General features: G+C 32.3%; 2 protein-coding genes across 2 annotated transcripts in view; one reads left to right on the top strand and one right to left on the bottom strand.

The window, feature by feature from the left end:
- Nucleotides 1-15,152, top strand: part of LOC100182261 (transmembrane protein KIAA1109) — a 47,952-nt gene extending 32,800 nt beyond the window's left edge. Inside the window, exons 53-80 of the mRNA XM_026840885.1 lie at nt 232-369; nt 852-1,076; nt 1,687-1,898; nt 2,334-2,505; nt 2,929-3,084; nt 3,338-3,393; nt 3,575-3,777; nt 4,285-4,421; nt 4,917-5,026; nt 5,663-5,807; nt 6,349-6,583; nt 6,928-7,055; nt 7,384-7,525; nt 7,684-7,737; nt 8,093-8,256; nt 8,660-8,774; nt 9,369-9,489; nt 9,675-9,790; nt 10,019-10,182; nt 10,441-10,537; nt 10,704-10,890; nt 11,181-11,392; nt 11,756-11,992; nt 12,397-12,606; nt 13,135-13,341; nt 13,774-13,898; nt 14,208-14,356; nt 14,573-15,152. Coding sequence (XP_026696686.1) covers nt 232-369; nt 852-1,076; nt 1,687-1,898; nt 2,334-2,505; nt 2,929-3,084; nt 3,338-3,393; nt 3,575-3,777; nt 4,285-4,421; nt 4,917-5,026; nt 5,663-5,807; nt 6,349-6,583; nt 6,928-7,055; nt 7,384-7,525; nt 7,684-7,737; nt 8,093-8,256; nt 8,660-8,774; nt 9,369-9,489; nt 9,675-9,790; nt 10,019-10,182; nt 10,441-10,537; nt 10,704-10,890; nt 11,181-11,392; nt 11,756-11,992; nt 12,397-12,606; nt 13,135-13,341; nt 13,774-13,898; nt 14,208-14,356; nt 14,573-14,765 — 4,410 coding nt within the window. The 3' untranslated portion in view covers nt 14,766-15,152. The remainder of the gene's footprint in view (nt 1-231; nt 370-851; nt 1,077-1,686; nt 1,899-2,333; nt 2,506-2,928; nt 3,085-3,337; nt 3,394-3,574; nt 3,778-4,284; nt 4,422-4,916; nt 5,027-5,662; nt 5,808-6,348; nt 6,584-6,927; nt 7,056-7,383; nt 7,526-7,683; nt 7,738-8,092; nt 8,257-8,659; nt 8,775-9,368; nt 9,490-9,674; nt 9,791-10,018; nt 10,183-10,440; nt 10,538-10,703; nt 10,891-11,180; nt 11,393-11,755; nt 11,993-12,396; nt 12,607-13,134; nt 13,342-13,773; nt 13,899-14,207; nt 14,357-14,572) is intronic.
- On the bottom strand, nt 15,075-19,008 carry LOC100176038 (ufm1-specific protease 2). Its single transcript, XM_002129191.5, has 9 exons — nt 18,906-19,008; nt 18,702-18,846; nt 18,040-18,279; nt 17,437-17,752; nt 17,088-17,283; nt 16,580-16,723; nt 16,195-16,359; nt 15,660-15,861; nt 15,075-15,440 (listed from the first exon to the last, which is right to left on the bottom strand). The coding sequence occupies exons 1-9, from the start codon at nt 18,936-18,938 to the stop codon at nt 15,229-15,231; spliced, it is 1,653 nt and encodes a 550-aa protein (XP_002129227.1). The 5' UTR covers nt 18,939-19,008; the 3' UTR covers nt 15,075-15,228.
- Nucleotides 19,009-19,303: the final 295 nt, after the last annotated feature.

Genomic DNA, 19,303 nt, shown 5'->3' on the forward strand with positions numbered 1-19,303 from the left:
GCGAAATTTTTATATTCACCCTTTTTTGGTTATGAAATGACCTAAAATTGATTACATATAATTTGACTATGTTGTTACTGGCCTGCCTGTCACAACTTATAATTGTAAAATTTGAAATGCATAAAAAGTTGAACAAAAGTTAATTTTAACAACATTATTGGAAATTTGTATAAGAAATCCGATAATAATCAAAATTAAATTAATAGTCGTAAAAAAACAACATCATTGCAGGTTGTTGGAGCTATTCATGCACGACGAATGATGAACGCATCATCGAACACGGTCGCCGTTAGCAACTTATTCCTCCAACTATCAGTACATGACCTTGGTATATGCTTGCCTGTTGCTCAGGATACCAACTCATATGATGTGAGTGATATTTTCATTATTAAAATTTCTAAATTCAATTCACATTAACTGTTGGGTATGATGTTTTCAGAATGTGTAGTAGTATATGTTTTGTTTGTTTATATAGCTGCTTGTAAAGAGGGAGTATTATTAAATAATTATGTATTATTCTTTTTAATATATCCCTTTTTTAAATAAATAAATTTAACTTATTGCCTTCATATAGTGGCAGTGTCAGACATTATAACACGATTGTCTTGTTTCATACACCTCGTACCCGTTTACAAGTTATCACATGTGGTTGTAAGTGATAATATGTAATAATATGTAATTCAGTAATATTTAAAACTTTATGGGTAAAAAATTGTTTCATACACCTTGAACCCGCTTACGACGTTACGAGTTATCACGTGTTTGTAGATAATAAGATGTAATTTTGAAAATAATATTTAAAATATTCAATCCTTTACCATAATCCCTTTAAATTCTTTCACACCCCACAGATTTCAACTCAAGAAGAACTTTCTTCTGCCCTTGTGTTAACAGTGGACAATACATTGATCAGTGCATGTTATGCAAAGTCCTTGGTCACGCGTGGTAACTTCAAAGGCTTCTGTCTTCGTTTTACAGATGATTTTCAAACTTCTTGGGATGATTGGAACCCAGGGTGTATGGGATCTAAGAATGTGGTCATGAATTCGTTCCTTGTACCTGCTGGTACTTATGAGGTAAATCTTTTGTTATCACATGAGTTGTGTGCCAACCATATTTACATGGATATGCTATAACACAATTCTATAGTACTTTGGGGTAAGATGGGACACATTTAGCGCATAATATTCAAATATCCTGATCAGGTTTTTAACAAATAACAACAGTCTATTAGAGTCTTTGGGACGAGAATATGGGTTTATAATTCTTTAAATGTCTTTGTTTTACTACTAAACGGGACAAGAAAAGAGGATGAAAAGAGAAAAATGAGTCATCTTTCCCCACCCTACTATGTGTGTTTTATATATCAAAGACATCTTTAGTGGTTTTCAATTTAAAAAAAATAAATGTTATCAAAAAAATTCGTTAAAAAACTAATTTAATGTGAATACACGTTAGATCATGTTAATCTTGCCCTGTACTTCAATATTTTTAAATATTTCTAATTGTATTCCTTTTTTCATCAAAAGCAAACCGAAATAAATATTAAAAACCACAGTTTGTGTTTTTAAGAGTAAGAAGCAACCATAATGTTATTTATTTTTACATATTTATTTAATATATTATTTAATATTAGTCAGCCATTTATTTTTACAAGCAACTATATTCGCGTTCTTTTATGCACAGATTTGCACAGACACAACAAGCTACCAAATTCACACTGATTCAGGCATGGTGCCCACCGCACGAACCACTGTGAACATAGTGTGGCAGATGGACGGGGTGGATCTTGAGATCGACACGAAGATCGGGGCTTACTTAACCCACCTAGTGGAAACTTTGACAGTAATAACGGGAGACGATGCGAGCTTACGTCGCGATTCTTCTGAATCGGATAGGTAAGGTTGTTTTAATAATGCAGACGTGGTTAAGCAATGGTGAAATTTGCATTTAAAGTTAGACTCAAGGTATCCAATCAAATGCTCTCCGTGTACGAATATGTTTGCTCTGTTTACATATCTATACTTCTTTCTGTATATAGAGAATATTCTCTATATAGTAGGGTGGGGGAAGATGGTCACTTTTTCATTCCATTTTCTCATCCCATTTGGTAGTAAACAAAAAAAATTCAAAGAATTATAAAACTGTATCCTCTTGACTCCCATATAGACCATTGTTACTTGTTTAAAACACGATTCGAAAACTTGGATATTTTGTGCAGAATGTGCTAAAGGTGTCCCATCTTTCCCCACCCTACTATATATATTTAAAGATATCTCTGCGCTGACCAGTATACCACAAGCCAGACAAACAAATAAATTTAAAATCTCCAGGTTGAATTATGATTCTGTGATGGGTAGTTTGAGTGAGTTAGATGGAACGGGATTAGAGGACACAGTGGATGGAGGGGTGGAGATGAGACAGATGGATGATCTTCCTTCATCACATAAGGAACTAACGCAGCGAGAAAAGACAAAGAAATTGGAGCAAGAATTAAATGAACAGGTTGGTGGTTGGTGGTTGGTGGTTGGTGGTTGGTGGTTGGTGGTTGGTGGTTGGTGGTTGGTGGTTGGTGGTTGGTAGTTGGCACAAGGTCAACTTTTATTACAACATATGGTTATTTTACTGTGTGGTGCATATTTGTCCTATTTTTATTTTTTTTGTATTGATGGGTATGAAACTTAAATATAAAATATGAGATGTTACTTTATCTTTTAGCAAACTTTTTCCAATTTGAAAATGGTATGTTAGTGGATGTGACCGTTTTACATTTCATCATTTTATTAAAACGCTTTTTATTAAAAATAAAGTATGTTAGTGAAATGTAACCGTATTGCAAACGCTCCGGACTGTACATTTTAATATTCAACCATGTTTTGCATATTTTTTTGTAAAATTTTTATTAAACACCTCTCATCTTACTTTCAGGTTCGAGTAGTGAATGATCTCAAATCCCTCGGAGCAAAACCAGCGTTGATCGAAGAGCAAGTGAGGAAACTCCACACACTAGAGGTCGCCCTTTCATCAATCTTTCGACAAACTTTCCGAAACAAACTTCGTCGTTCAAGCACCAAGCAAGCATCGGTTGGTCTTCTGTTATTTTATTTGAAAAAAAATTGAATAAAACCTTTTTAAAATTTTATTTAAACTTTTTTAAAGTTTTATTTAATTTATTCTAATTTTTTTTTACTTTTTTTCACTTAATGAAACTAATACCTATCTTTAATTTTTAAAGATATTTTATTTTGTTAAATTTTAATAAAGCTTTATTATATAATTATTAGTTGATTAATGATTAATCTAATTTTTTTTTTTTCTTTTCTTCCACTTTCCACAGTCAAGCTTTAAAAGACCTGGTCACCGCAGATCAATGTCAACTGCAGTTGGCAGCAGGTTAGATACTGCCCTATACATATTTTATCTTATTTGTGATTTGTGATCGTACAAAATTAGAATAAAGTAAAAACTTTTACACTAATTCTACTTTATTTCTGCTGCCAGAAGGACACAAAAAAATTGATGAAATTATTTATGTTGCAAAACAACTGTAATATTTTAACATCCCCCCCCACAGAAATCTACCACCCCCAAAATCTGCGCAGTCCGCCTTCTCCACATTGCCACCCAGTGTTAAACACAATTTACTTGGTGACTCTAGCCCCACCGCGTGGAACTTCCCTCTGAAACAGAATGTTGAATACAAAGAAGTTTTTAGTCCCCAACCCCCACATGCTATGAAAGATATCTCATCATCTGATACTTCATCTGCTGATTATGGTATCTTATATTTATATTTACACTACAGTTTATATATGGTATTACTTGGGGCCTATCCTGGCCTAAATTCTAAGACGATGGCGAACCAAGCCAGTTATACGCTACAGTTTATATATGGTATTTCATATTTACACTACGGTTTATATATGGTATTATATATGGTATCTCTTGTGGCCAATCCTAGCATAAAGTCTCGGACTGATGGTGAACCACTCTGCGTGACCTCACCCACATAGAATATTTGATATCTAACATTTACAATATAGTTTATATATGGTGTGTCACAGTTATATCATTTATACGACTGGTGTTGTGGCACAGTGGTCAGTGTGCCTGCCTTTAACTTAGAGGTTACGAGTTCAAGGCTCATCATACTGTGGCAGGGTCATAGGACCTCACCCATATAGAGGGCACAGATAAAAAAAAATGTAAAGTACCGTTTTTTTCACGAAATGCACTTTTTAAAACGAGCTTTGCAGCTATGAAATGATGTTTCTATGTTTACAGATATTTCCGAGGATGAAGTCGACGGGGGTAAAACTCATGGAGCGCGACGCTCACTCTACCTTGACGACTCGATGGATGGGTCACATGATCTAACGCATGACCGAATATCATTAACGCAACCACAAAATATCTCCCACGTAAGAAAAATGAATATTCCAGGATATTGTCATAATATCTATGAGTTGCATCACTACAGCTTGACAGGGAGCATGTGGTGTGGATGTTATGCAACACGACAACACATTTTATAGTTCTTAAAATTAACAGCAGAAAAAGAGTCATAAAAGAATATTTGTTGCATATGTGTATAAGCTAACATACTATACAAAAATTACTTTAGTACCTTTAGTATCTTTTAACTCACATTACCCATATATTATTCCATTCTATATGGGTAGGATCCTTGGCGAGACATACAATCTGACTTTAAAACTCGAACTGACCCATTACCCCAACAATAATTAAAATGCTACAACCCATTAGTGACTACTAGATTAGAGCAATGTCCGCTAAGTGTCTTTCACAAGGACACATACGTCAAACAGTGCCAATACCGAGCATGGAACTCGGTATCTTTCAGTTACTATGCATCACATAACCACTAAGCCACAAGTCAGCATATGTTACCACAGATGACGACAGCGGGTATAGAAGCTGACCTTGAGTTAACCCTGGATATCAGGGTTGAAATACAAGGTGGTAAGATCGTGTGTCATCCAACCAAGCCATCGGACCCTTCGAGGTAAAATTGAAATATTTTCTTTGATTACATATTTGTAACTGTCAGTAAATCAAATAAAATTTTGAACTGTTACTTGGAGTTACTTGGGGGAATTTTAAATCCATCCATTAATTTTTCTAAATTAAAAAAAGAATTCAAATTAATTACTGGTGATGGTTGAATCAAATAAACATTTTTTTAACTGTAAAATTAAGGTCTATTTCAAACCTATTAATTCTTTCATTTAGCTGTTTTTCCCATTCATAATATTGGAGCCAACCATGACAAATTTGTTTGTAAATTGTAGAAACATATTTGGAAATTGGAGATTTGGGCAAGCAGTGGCCCATTACTTCTGACTATTCCTTCATACAACAGTTTAACAAATTAGTTTGCATAAAACTAACAAAACCACTTCAGTTTTATGCAAACTTCAAATACAAACACAACAGCCCATCATATTAAGCTATTTCTATTTATTAGGATTTCTACATAACAATTAAAATGTTTTTTTATTTAATTTTTTTTATTGGAATTAGAATTTGTTATTTGAATTTTATTGGTTAAAGTTAGAATGTTATTTATTACAATTTCTACATTAAATATTGTTGTTTATTATTTTTGATGTTTGTTCATTATAGTTTCACATTGTTTCAGCTTATCCAGTCAAGCACGACCGAAACCAAGTGATCATGTGACCGTGGCAAACAACACGACCTTCTTTATTCCTGGGGTCGAGGTCAAAGTTCATTATAATTCAGAAAGTCGAGAAACGACAAAACAAACGCCCGACTCTCCACAGGTTAGAACTTTTATTTAAACTCTCTTAAGCCTAGGGTCGATTGCTGCACTACCTTATAAAAAATAAACATAAACTAAAAATAGCTTTAAAATTATAAACAGGGAAAAAAGTTATAAAAGGTTTTACAGCTTTGTATAAATAGTTTATCAAATTTTAGTTAATTGTACATTTGCTATTCTCTATTTGATCAAAGTGTAATTAAATTTTTTTATTGGTATAAATTTTGTTTTTAGTTATATGTTTCGTTAATTTTGTGTAAACCTTTTTGTTTTTGTATAAGCAGTTTTTTATCCGCGTGTGATGGGGTAGATGTAGTTATTATAAAACATGGGTGCCATGTTTCATACACTTTCTACCTTACAAGTTATTTTATATATGTAAATTTACGCTACAAATATAAGGTAAATCAATAAAATATTTTTATTTAAGTTAAAATATATAAAATATACTTTTTTTTAATTAAAAAACATAAAATATAATTTGTTTTTTCAAATGTGAAAATGAATTTTAATGTAAAAATAAAAATCTCCCTGATCTTCAGACTCAACCCGGAGGTTCGAAGATCCCCCACATCCAGATCAACTCTCCTCCTCATTCCTCTCACATCAAATCTCATCCAGGATCACGAAGAGCTTGTGTGTACACGTGGTTCTCCATCCAATCTCTTCCCGAGATGATCATCAGTCCTTGCTTCCTGGACTTCCTGGAGCAAACTTTTGATGCGGTTCCCGTCACTCCAACTCTTCGAGGATCAAGGAATCCATCCCAGAAGACAAGTGAGAAAGTTTTATTTTTAGAATATTAAAGTCATTTTTATTCATTTTATTCTCTTTTTAAATAATAATTTTTTTTAGTTAGTTTTATTTTTTCTTTACTTTTATTTTTGGGGGATTCATTATTTTTGTTTCATTACTCTTTTTATTCACTTTATAGTTTTCAGATTATTAATTTTTTTATTCATTTAATATTTATATTCACTTTTTTAGTTATTTTCATTTATTTTATTCACGTTTAATTTTTCAGTCATTTTTTGTTTATTGACTATTTCATTCACTTTTAATTCTTTAGACGATTATTTTTTGCTCTTCATTCCTTTATTTTATTCACTTTTAATTTCCAGATGATTCGTTTGACTCTTCATCCGAAGATGATGCAGACATGGACATCGGAGCTGTTGAAGTATTCAACACAACCATGGCTGCTTTACCAGTAGATGTAGTTGTGTATGTTCATGTACAACCATCACAGGTTGGTACCCGTATGTGTAACCGGGAAAATTAAATAATAGGCCAATTTTTTTTTAATTTTAACTTAATTTTTTTAAGCAAGCTTTTCTTAATTTTCAACTGAAGTTTTATTTTGGTTAAGCAAAAATAATTAATTAATTTTTTTTTTCAAATGGGATCATTTTTAAAATTTGTTTGATGGACTACTCTGACCTAAATCACAGGTTTCTTAACATAAGACCTCACCTATATAGCTTATAATCTATATGTTTTTAACTATATCTAGCTGATTTTAGAATTTCATATGTTTAAAACGGCTCAAATTTTTCGTATAATCCATTTTTTTTCAGGTTTTCTTTAATTGCCAACCCATGTCCCGAGTAGAATGTTTGCTTCACGTGCCAAGTTTAGATCTTGTATTCAGCAGCATAGGTGGTTCAGCATTACAAACTTCCCCAACCAACACAACAGCATTCACTTATCCAGATAAAGGTAACTCTTTGTTTTAAATAGTTAAAAAAATAATAATTTAAACATATTTCACAAATAAAAGGCTCTCTTTTAAAAACTCTTTGTTTGTAAATATATTTTATTAAAAATTTTCCAGAAAAAAAGCTAACAAATTTCAGACATTAAATTTATTTTTTTAGACACTGACAAGTTTCACAACTTCTCAACTCAGAACATTAATGATCAAACACAAGGTATTTTGCACTTTGGTTAAAATCAGGACTGGATTTTAAAGACTAAAGCCCTTAGAAGTATATATTAATTCTGATAACAGATCGTTCAACTTAATTTTTTACAACCTGGACTAAAAGTGTATTATTTAAATTTTTCAAATGAGTGTTCTGATAAATCCTAATATACATAAAAGAATAAAAATATAATTTAACACTATTGTGATCACAAAAACATATTTTATTTTTTAAATCACCCATTTTTTAAAACAATTATAAGCAATTTTTAATTATTTTTTTAATCTGAAATTAAATAAAATATATTTTGTTTTTTTTACAACATAACAAAATTACTTCCATCTTTGCTTTTTACCCAAAGGTTCCACGTTTCCAAACGGCATCAGCTTCACAGCAATAATGTCGGATTTCTCCCTGTATGTTTTCCACCCATATGGAACACAACAGTCTGTGGGCATCGATATCTCACACAACCCAAACCCTGCAAGGAAAGATTCTCTCAGTATTAACTTGGAAGTGGTTAAGGTAAAAAATCTTTTATTTTTTGTAGATTTTTTTAATTTGCAAGTATCTTTTTTTGTTTATTTTTATTTTTTTTATTACATTACTTGGTGGCTGTTAAGGTAAAACTTAAAAACTAACTTTTTGTACTTTATCTTTTTTAGAATTTTGTAAAAATTTGAATAATTTTTTTCTAATGTTATTTTAATTAAAAAATCGTTATAAATTTTTTGGAAGCTTTGCTTTTTAATATAGGTATTCAGAGAAGTTAGTCCATTAAGTTTATGGAAATCTTATATTAATATAAACTTAATCGCATACTGAGAAATACTGAGAAAGCGAAGAAGAAAAAATATTTTAATTGAAAGACACGATATATAGCAACAAAACACTGGATGTTAAAGTTTAAAAGATTTTTTATAACCAGATCAACATAGTTCGAACAAGACGAGGAAATGTAAATCTTGATGCGAGTCAATCGGGTGTGAAATTAACCGATCAACAAAAAGTTTTCATTCATTTGTCAGCTTTGTTAGATATCGGTAAATGCTTTGGTTGAAAAATATTTAAAACTTTGTCTTAAAATTGTGAACCGGCATATATACGGTTTAAATAATATTAAAAGAGTATAAGGTTTGGATTTTTTATATAGTTCTGCTTTTTAATTTTTTTGTAAATCTGTTTAAAAAAAGGGTTTGTATTTTTTTAATTAAGAGGTTATTTGATTATTTTGTATAATGTTAATAAATGGGTAGGCGTGTTCATTTGTTTGGAATTTCTGAAACAAAAATCTTAGCATTTAGCGATAAAAAATTGGGTATTACGTTGAAAGCTAATTTTTAATGCTTTAAAACCTAGTAGTTTGTACATTTTCAAAGATAACCTAATGACAGCTACGGGTTGGATATATAGTAGGGCGGGGGAGGATGGGACACTTTTCATTCTATTTTCTTGTTGCATTCGATATTAAACATAAAACATTTAAAAGATTGTAAAACCGCATCTTAACGACTCCCATAGATCGTTGTTAATTGTTTTAAACGCGATCAGTGTATTTAGATAATATGTGCTAAACTTAAAACATGAAAATATTTGGTTTTTCTATTTGGTTTCCAAGTTTTCATGGTTATTTACAGGAAAAGCTTCATTTAAATATGACATGAGAAGACTTAGTGAGATCCTTGCTTTCCCAAGAGCTTGGTACAGGAAAAGTATCGCTAGGAGAATTTTCTTTGGAGATGCTGCTTCAACTAATAAGTAAGTTGTAATATGATGTTTAGCATTTTGTAAAGCCATTTTATTGAACCTGTGATGTGGTATGATAATTTTCACTCAAAAAAAAAGAAAAAAATATTATTAAGTTTATGTATTTGTTTTAAAAGGTAAAATTACAAAACATTTTTATTAAATTTAAAGGTTTAAACTTTTATTTTAAATTTTAGGCCAAAAGAGGAAGAAACAAAGAGAGCAAGCTCATTTTTAAACCAAGATCCGCTTGTTTCTCCAAAACGTAGATTTGCTTCTCATACATCTACCGCCACCAATGACAAACAAACAGGTTAATATTTTATATTTTCAGATTATATTTAGTTTCTGTACTAACCAAACTTATTTGCCTTACCCCAAGCATGTTTTTCTTTTTTTGCCATGATCAATTTTTTTATGTTTTTTGCCATAATCAATTTGTTTACCTTTTTTCCAATAATCAATTTTTTAAAGTTTTTTTCCATAACCAAACAATTTTCCATAATTACTAATCACCAAAAGTCAAACCATTTTTTTGCAGAAGAAGAAGGTAGCAAGGTGTGGCAAGGTGTTGTGTTGTTTGGTCTACGAATGTCACGTCTCGATGTGGAAATGAACATGAGTAATGTGATGGGACACACAGTGTGGTCATGTGATGAACTCAAAACCAATGGAAAGTTAAACATACACAGCGGTGGAGATAAGGTTCAGAACTTATATGTTTTTCTCATTTAATGGTTTATTACAAAGTATTTTTTTCCTGTCTTTTCGTTTTAAAAATTTTCAATCTGCACTACTGAAATTGCGGAGACAAGAAAAGTTATTATGTTAGTATATTTTTGTTGCACATTTTTTAAAGAATGTTTTTTTGCGAAATGATCTTTATTATAGTTAACAATAACATTTATTTTGCTGTATAATGTAATAAATGTTTGATGAATAAAAGCCTATACAACTTTCCAGAATGTCTTTCTCTCATGTGGATTAAAAAACTCGCAATTATCAGCAAGAGGAGGAATTATTGGTGGACAGATTGAACTGCAGGAGTTACATGCCAATTGTAAGTGGAAATCTATTTATTTCATACAAAAATTTTAATTCATTCTTTTCCCTTTTTTACAATGACAGAATAGTAGCAGTTTCCAGCCTTGAACCTGTAACATCTGTTATAAAGGCAAGCACGCTAACCACTGTGTCATTAAAATTTAAAAAAATTTGTATTATAGGCCACTTAATGGACCCAGAAGGCAAAGATCCGCTTCACAAAATCCTGGTGAAAATGCACTCACTAGATGGCAGGATAGAGTACATGGGAAGTTGTGTGATGATGGGACGATTGACATCTGTCAATCTTAAGTTAAGTGATGAATGGAAAGGACCCAAACTAAGCATCCCAACAAGTATTGAGAAAAGGTTGGTTTGAATAATGTTGTGACTTTTCGTTGTTTGTTATGAGAAAACAAGTTTAATTTAAACACATCAGTAAAACCAAAACGCATAAAATGTTGTGTTACCGTCGCAAGTAAAATGTATGAATGACAAACGAAACGTCCTGGTTAATGTCATTACGTGTCATTGCGACAATGTAACACGTGGCTCATCAAAAAGTCTAACGATTAAAAAAACACTAAAAAACCTGATGTGTAAAAATAATGAAACAAATCCATTAATTGTTCTTCACATAATCCCCCACCACTTTACAGTGCTGTGTTTGTACCTGGAAACTTTGGTTGGGATTCCTTCTGTCTAACTATCTCACGTTCCACCACACCTGATGTTATTAAGATGCTTTCAAAACTTGAGGAGTTTTTCACTCAGCAGTTTCAGAACTCGGTCCGTGCGTTCACTTCGTGGCGCCATAGTGGCCACTTGGGTGCGCCAGTGAGGAGGCAGCTGTCCGTTACCACACCTCAAGGTAAAAATTCAAATATTGTTAAAAAAGGTCACAGATGGAAATGGTATAAGATTTATTGGTATTTTAAAATAGCTTTGTATGTTTTACATATTAAACATAATTGGCTTTGTTTAAAATACCTTTTTTTACTGCTACATTCCTTTTTTGCAACCAACAGCAAGTTTATGTTTTTAATCTCAATATAAATGTAACTTACTTTATCCTCGTGTGGCTGAAAGACCGTGAAAAACCTTCAAGTTAGAGGCAGGTGTGCTGGCCAACTGTGCTGGGACAATTTTTTACTGTCCCATTCTTATTTTGCAACTAACAGCAAATTTATATTTATAATTCCAATATAACATGATTTCAAATCCATTACCACAGTCACATACTCTCATCGTCGTCACTGGCCCCCGGTGTACACGGCGATCAGCGACACTTTTCGAGCACTAGGTGTCGCCGCAAACCCACAATTCCTCCTCGGAGGATCCATGTGTCTCCACGGCAACGAGCTTACTGTGGTCTGCTTCCATGGATCCAACTTCAGATCAAAGTCGTGGGTCCTCTTCAACATCCTCGAACCAAACATCGTCTTCTCCACAGAAGTCCAGCAGATTAAAGGTGAAAAAATTGGTTTTCTTATAAATTTTCCTAAAATTAAAAAAAAAATGTAAAAACTTTTTTTTTTGGAACTTGTGAAAAATAAAAAAAATGTTAAAAATGTTTTGTTTAATTTTGTTTAATTAAAAAAAAGGATGTTGAAATTAATTTCTTATTATTTTTAATATAATTTAGGATAAAAATGATTTGCTTAAAAAAAATCTTATTAATATTGTTAAAATAAATTGTGTTTGTGGAAATAATGCTGAAGGGTTCAAGTTTGTATTAAAAGATTTGTTGCATTTTTATTAAATCATATTTTGCTCCCTTTTAGAACTAGAGGCCGGTATTTGTCAAACGTTTTTTTTTTATTTATTTTTTCCTATTAATATTTTTTTCATCCAAATTAAAAATTTTTTTTTAAGAATCTGTTCGTGGAAACGAAACCTCCACGCTTGCTATTCAAAGTTTGACCTTTAACCTCGGTCATGACCACTGGTTGAAGACAGGTGGCCCCTCCACTGACCCCATGGCAACTGTCAGTCGTGTGACGAGGTCACGGCACCAAAACCCACCCCCAAGTGCCGCGTCACTTGACGAATGGTTTGCTTATGTCACAGCTTCGCACAACCAAGGTTGGAATTCTGTTTTGCATAAATTTTTTATTCAGCTTTGAGTTACCATGTATGTTACTTGTAAGTGATTTTGTTTTTTAATTTTTTATGTATGGCTAATAATTTGTAATTAGTGACCACTGGGTTGAAGAAATTGCCCTTATACTTAAGCCTTGAACTAAAAGCTTAAGCCTTGAATACTTAAGCCTTGAACTTAAGCCTTGAACTAAAGCAGTAAGCCTTGAACCCATTACCTCTGGTTTAGAGGCAGGCGCGCTAACCACCTTTTGCTTTTTTAAGATTTATTTCATAAGCATCGGATAAAGGTTGCAAATTTTTGAATAATTCTATGTATTTTAAAAAAGTTGGCTGTTAAAAAGGATCTGCAGCTTAAACACAATTTTATGCTGTTTAATGTTTAGTTGGTTACTTGTAAGCAAGCATGCGGTGTATGAAACATACCACCCCTGTTGTAATTACAACTTTTTATCAATATTGATAAGTTGTAAAAAGCAGCAAATTTTTTATTACTTACATTTACTACCCCAGAACTCACAATGCTTCGAACATTAAACGATATCCGGCCGAGTGACATGGGAGTCGGAGGGTCACCAGCAGGTGGAGGTAGACGCCATCACTCAAGTTCGAGCCAAGCAAGCTACAATCACGATACAGATATAATATTCGCGTTACCCAAACTCCAGTTGGATTTTAAAAGTGAACACATGCAGGGACCAAATGAACCATCTACGTCTGGTAAGATATAATGTTTCAGTTAATAATCAATTGCCGTTGATTTGTAATTTTGCTTTTATTGTATTTTTAGCTTTTGTTTACGCCAGAATTATTGCAGATTTATTGTAATGTTTTATTTCATTGACTGAATGTACATATTTTCATTATTTTATTTGCTGGTAAACTCAACATACCTTAACATAGTTCACTTGCATCCATTAGAAGCATCTAGTGGCCATGCAGATATCTTATCTTAAAAAATTTCTTGTTCTCTGCATTGTTCAGTTTTAAACCCTAGGCCTTACATCTTAAGTCTTTTTTGACTGCAACCAAGTTACTTGCCTATGTGCCTTGTATTAGACCTGTGCTCATTTGTTGTCCTGTATGCTCTCTACAATACTCAATCAAAATGTTATCAATTTTAAATTTAATGAATTTAAACATTTGTTCCAGCAGAAACAGAAAACAAACCGATTGTAGAATGTAGTTTTGTGACTGAATTCACCGATCACATATGTGTAACTATGGATGTTGAACTTATTATGTTTCTGCATGATCTTGTTTCTTCTTATCTCAAGGTAAATTGTCTTATTTTAAATATTTCGATTCAAGCCTGTTACAAATTTTTTCCGTTTTTTTTATACAATGTGTGTCTACACTGTTTATAATCAAATATTAAAATCAACTATTTTAAATTGTTATTTCCATATTTTTCTTAGAATTTAATTTAATGAAAAGATCTGTAACTTGCTTTTTAAGGGTGATGGGTCAATCCTCGTCTAAACCCTAGGACATATAGCATGCCACGCTGCGGAACCTTACCCACCTAGAATGGAACTTTCTATTTGGAGTTAAAGTTAATTTACACTTTCTGTTGAATTCACTAGGAGAAACAAATAGCATTATCGAGTCGTACGCGCATTACATCAGTTGGAGGACTGGCAGGATCACAACCTACTGATCATGTGACCACCATTGATCCAATAGATTTACGAGAATTCGTGTGCAACACATGGCAACTTGAACCAACTGTCAGGTTTGTAGAAATTGTTTGTTTTTTTTATTAAAAAAGCACTAATTAATCTTTTTTTGTCAAAAACGAAAAATTAAAACAGAATTGTAAAATCCTGTATGTTTTTTAGTCAAAAAGTCGTTGTTTTATATTTTTTGCAAGAAAGCAGAACTTAAACAAAATTGTAAAATCCTGTTATTTTTTTTTAATAAATATTTTTTATAACATTTTAACATCCAGGTTAATATCTTGGGCTGGTCGTCGCATTGAACCAGTTGGTGTGGACTACATCCTGCAGAAACTTGGGTTCAGTCACGCCAGAACAACCATTCCAAAATGGTTTCAACGTGGCGTGCTGGACTTGCTGGATCAAATTATTGCTGTGATTGTTCAAAACTTAGTTGTGACGGTAACGAAGCAAAAGCACAAGTAATAACCTTGCACCAGTGTTTAGCACCGAGCAATGACGTGCTTTTCCACTTTTTTTAATTCTTGCACATTTCAACTTTAAGGTACATAACTGAGGTACTATGACATGACAAAAACCACTGATTATCCTATTACAATACTGAAAACTGTGCCAGCACTCCTGAATACAGTTTAAACTGCTTCATTTTAAACTGAGTTCTGAGCAAAACAAGTCAACATTCCCAACAGCCTGTGATACTAACGGTGCACTTTTTTTTCAAAGCGTTTTATTGTTTTACGTTTCTTCTCCTACACCCGTTTAATTGTGTGCTGCTTTTAATATCCATCACCATGTTTTATTTCCGCTGATGTGCGCACTGCTTTGTTTAAATAAACTTTGTAATTGTAGAGCTAAATAAAACAACCTTCACATACATACAGCACACAGCACAAACAGCCACAAATCCCACAAAAAAATAATCAAAATATTAAAACAAAGCTGGCCTCTGTGGCAAACATAGATTGTAGTACGCAGTTGGGTTCCAGAAGTTTGGTCCTTTCCATCCGCACCAACCCTTGCTTTGAATAACCTGAATATCTTCCCCACCCGTATAATGTGGATCAAGTATGAGAAAGTGAGTTTGGCCAGTTGTTTCACTGAAACATACACCGAGTATGGTGTGTGCAAGAACACCTCCACCTGTGTTATGTATTTTAAATTTGAGCTTCTAAATTTCAATTGATGTTGTGCATATAGTTTTATTTGTCATTAGTGCAGTTAAAAGTCCGATATTTCAGAAAAGAAAAATCTACATTATAGCAAAATCTGATTCTTATATCCTACTCAAATACTAAAAACATTTTTTTTATCACCATAAAATATTTCTAAAACACACTTCCACTTTTTTACAAAACCCACCTATCATAATAGGAGTCCCTTGGTTTTGAAAATGCATTGCAAGTTCCCTTCCTCTGCTTACAAGTTCCGCACCTTGACTTACAAACATAATCTTAGACGTGACACCCAAGAGTTGGTTCAGCACGTTATTTACTTCTATTGAACCAATCCATTTACGAGTGCCAACAAAATCCTTTGTTTTGTCCCCAACATCAACAAGTGTCTTCAAAAAAACATAATAGTAAGTTGGGGCAAAACTATATATATATTATAATGATTTTTATTTAATTTGTTATAGCAGTAATAATAACTTTTATTTGACTCTTTGATTACGATAACGAAGATTTAGATATATTTTAAACGAAAAGACAGGATATAGCTACAAAACAACAGTTGTTAAAACACTTTTTAAAATTAAAATTTTTAAATTTGAAAGATAAAATGTGCTTTTTGGTAATTGTTGTTAAGTATCTTACCAATTGTCACATAGGTCCAGAGTGGTCTTTAATCCCTGCTAGCACATATATAATCTGATTTAGATCTCAGTTAAGCTTACCTGCTGTATCTCCCTATGTGATGGAATTGGTTGGTCAGTATAACCTTGTTGTTTGAACCAAGATACGATGGTTTGTAATGATCTGTATGCACAACCCCAACCATTATCATCAATCCTATCTTGCATATAGTGATGATAGCTGTATGTTCCATGTACTGTATAAACCTGCATAACATACTGTACATAATACCAGCATTTTAGTAAAACAAAAGTAGATTTTTTAAGATTTAAAAATTAAGTATCCAAATTTATACTATGCCAAGCTTGATTAGAAAAGTCAGATTTCTTGTAAAGCATAATGTACAGAGAACTATATTGCTACTAAACCATGTGTTAGTCAAATTGCTTCGTTTTACAAATATATTAATTTCAGATTCTGCTTTACTTTTCCATTCGTGAGTTTTGGAGGGGTCAGCCCTTCGTGTGTGTTCTTCAATATAACTTCATTGGTTGGGTTGAACTGTATGGAGTTTGCTTTGCGAAAGATCGGTCGATCGTGCGGGAGAGAAAATGTCTTGTGCAGCACATCCTGGTAAAATGTAAGCAGATTTTGAATATATATAAATACTGCTTTTAAAACTGCTTATGCCTGAAGTAAAACAAATTTTGATTTTATCAACTTTTCTACTAGTGATGCTAACAGGCTAAAGTTGACGCTATCAGTGGTTAGGCATCTACATCATAACAAAGTTACATTCATGGTAACTCTTTAGAGGTATATGAAACAGAACACCTATATAAGATTGCCGTTGGCCTGCAACGAGAGGATAAAATTTTCTATCTTTTATTCAAAGTTACATACATGATAACTCATAAGATGTGTATGAAACAAAACACCTGTGTTAAATGACTCTTGAGAATAAAATTTTCTATCATGTATAATTTCAACAAACCTTTCTGAAATCGGTCAACTCATTATCACTTTTATTTCCTGGATACCAAATTTCCACCGGGTGACAGTAGTGTTGCATCTGGTAATAGTAAGGCTTCGGTATTCCACATTTTGAGTTGTCTGGTTGTTGGTCATTCATAGCAGAGCAAGCATTCCACAACTGACGCTGTACAGTGTTTTGTAAACTTTCCAATGCTCTGTATTTGGGTTTTATAAAATTGGATCAAAACTAAAATTTGGTTAAAAAAGGGGAAAGTAAAGTACTTAGAATTTTTAAAAACAATTTCTTCAGTTAATTAGTATGATTAAAATACTACAAGTTCATGATTTAAACTTTAAATACCACTTACCTGTCTAATGTATCGTCCTTTCTAATATAACAAAGTGCATCAACTTTAATAGGGAGGTGGTAAACTTTAGTAGCCACCGGTCGTACACTGACAATTGGCACAAAACAATCGCCTTTATTTAATGTTGATTTCATTATCTCAACATGCAGTAGTTTGCTTGAGGATTTAGTTTGTATTTTATTGTTTTTATTTTTTGATACAAACTCCATCCATGTTAAAATTGCATTGGAAGATTCAGAGAGAATGAGATTTTTTTCTTTGATCAAAAATGCAGAACTTTTTAAAACTTCTCCCACATTACTGGTGTCAAGTTCACCTAAAGATAAAGAGTTTTTAAAAATGTTAACAAGCCAAAGATATATATTTTTTGACACATTTTTTTACATATGTTTTTTTAAAGGCTCTAAAGGTATAATGTTACATGTGTTATAAATTGACTTTATGCATAAACTTGTAGAAAAAGAGAAACTAATTTTTTATACATATACTACGGATCTACTACAAAATTTTGTCCAATTAGAAACAGACTTTTTTGCCACAACCCAGCCACGAATCACTGCATACGTTAATTTAATTGTTTTACAAATTCAAAAGTACACTGACCATTTATTTGTGGTATATTAACTTTAACGTTGCCGGTAACATGAAGCAAACAAGTATTTTCATCTAACAATGATTTTGCCTCGTCATCACTTATAACACACATAGTGGTATCAAAGATTCTCCCATCCTGCCACATGGTTGCAGACAGATCATTATTTTCAATGGAAATATGGACTGGACATGTTGTGTCTTGAATGCATTCCTTCTTGGTTGCAGAGTATGAAGCTAAAACATCAACTCCTGAAAACATTAAAAAAATATTTAAAAATTGAATCTGTGTAAAATATTTAAATAAACGTTTTAAATAATTTCATTTAGGCCTACCAAATTAAGTGACATCAAATACAACCAAAGATGAAATAAAACAAGGTGCTTACTTTAGTTCAAATTAGCTATATAAACCAAATAAATGGTTGCCATGATATGGGTTTAGAATTTTGTGTCAAAACCCAATTTGAACATATGGTGTAAAAGTGCCCAATGCAAAACCTGTGGCCCCCACTAGATGATAAATCTTTGATACTTTGTGCATGGATAAACAAATATAAAGTATACCAACATATAAATATATTACATTTTTTTAATTATCTTCTAAAATGATAGCGAGATCACATTATTTTATCAATAAAAAGAAGGAAATCAACATCAAAACACATGCTAACCTTCAGGCATCCACCGAGTTATCTTTTTTCTGATATTTAAATCGGACAAGTCACATCTTAAATAGCCTGTTAAAATAATCCACTTTTCCGATTTTAAGCCAACAGCCAACCCACAACCATCTTCTCCAAGGGTTTCCAAGATTTTCTGAGATGGGTATTTTAAAATTATTCATTTTAATTTTAATTATCTAATAAAACACTTACTTTATTCACACCATTTGCGACTTTGATTTCCATCACAACAAAGAAGATTACTTTGCATTTACCAACTATGTACGGTGTCTTAACCACTGTGGTCTTAACTGCATACAAGTGTACAATATGTTTAAAGTTTTAATAACAACAGCATGTGTGAGGGGATTTATGTGCATTCAGTGTCTTTTGTGCTACTGCGGTGCATTTATATGAATAGACTTTAATTAGAACATATAATAAAACAAAACCTTTCAAGAAAACTGTAAGGAACTCTTATCTATAGTCATTTAATTGGTATAGCTAAAATAAAACCCTCAAAATGTCAAAAGTTAAAGTTTCGAACATGGTGATTTCCTTGTATGCACGTGATTCACCAGCTGGAAAAATTATGACGTCAGTTTGTTCAC

The sequence above is a fragment of the Ciona intestinalis genome, chromosome 2 (genome assembly GCF_000224145.3).
Source record: "Ciona intestinalis chromosome 2, KH, whole genome shotgun sequence".
NCBI lineage: Eukaryota > Metazoa > Chordata > Ascidiacea > Phlebobranchia > Cionidae > Ciona > Ciona intestinalis.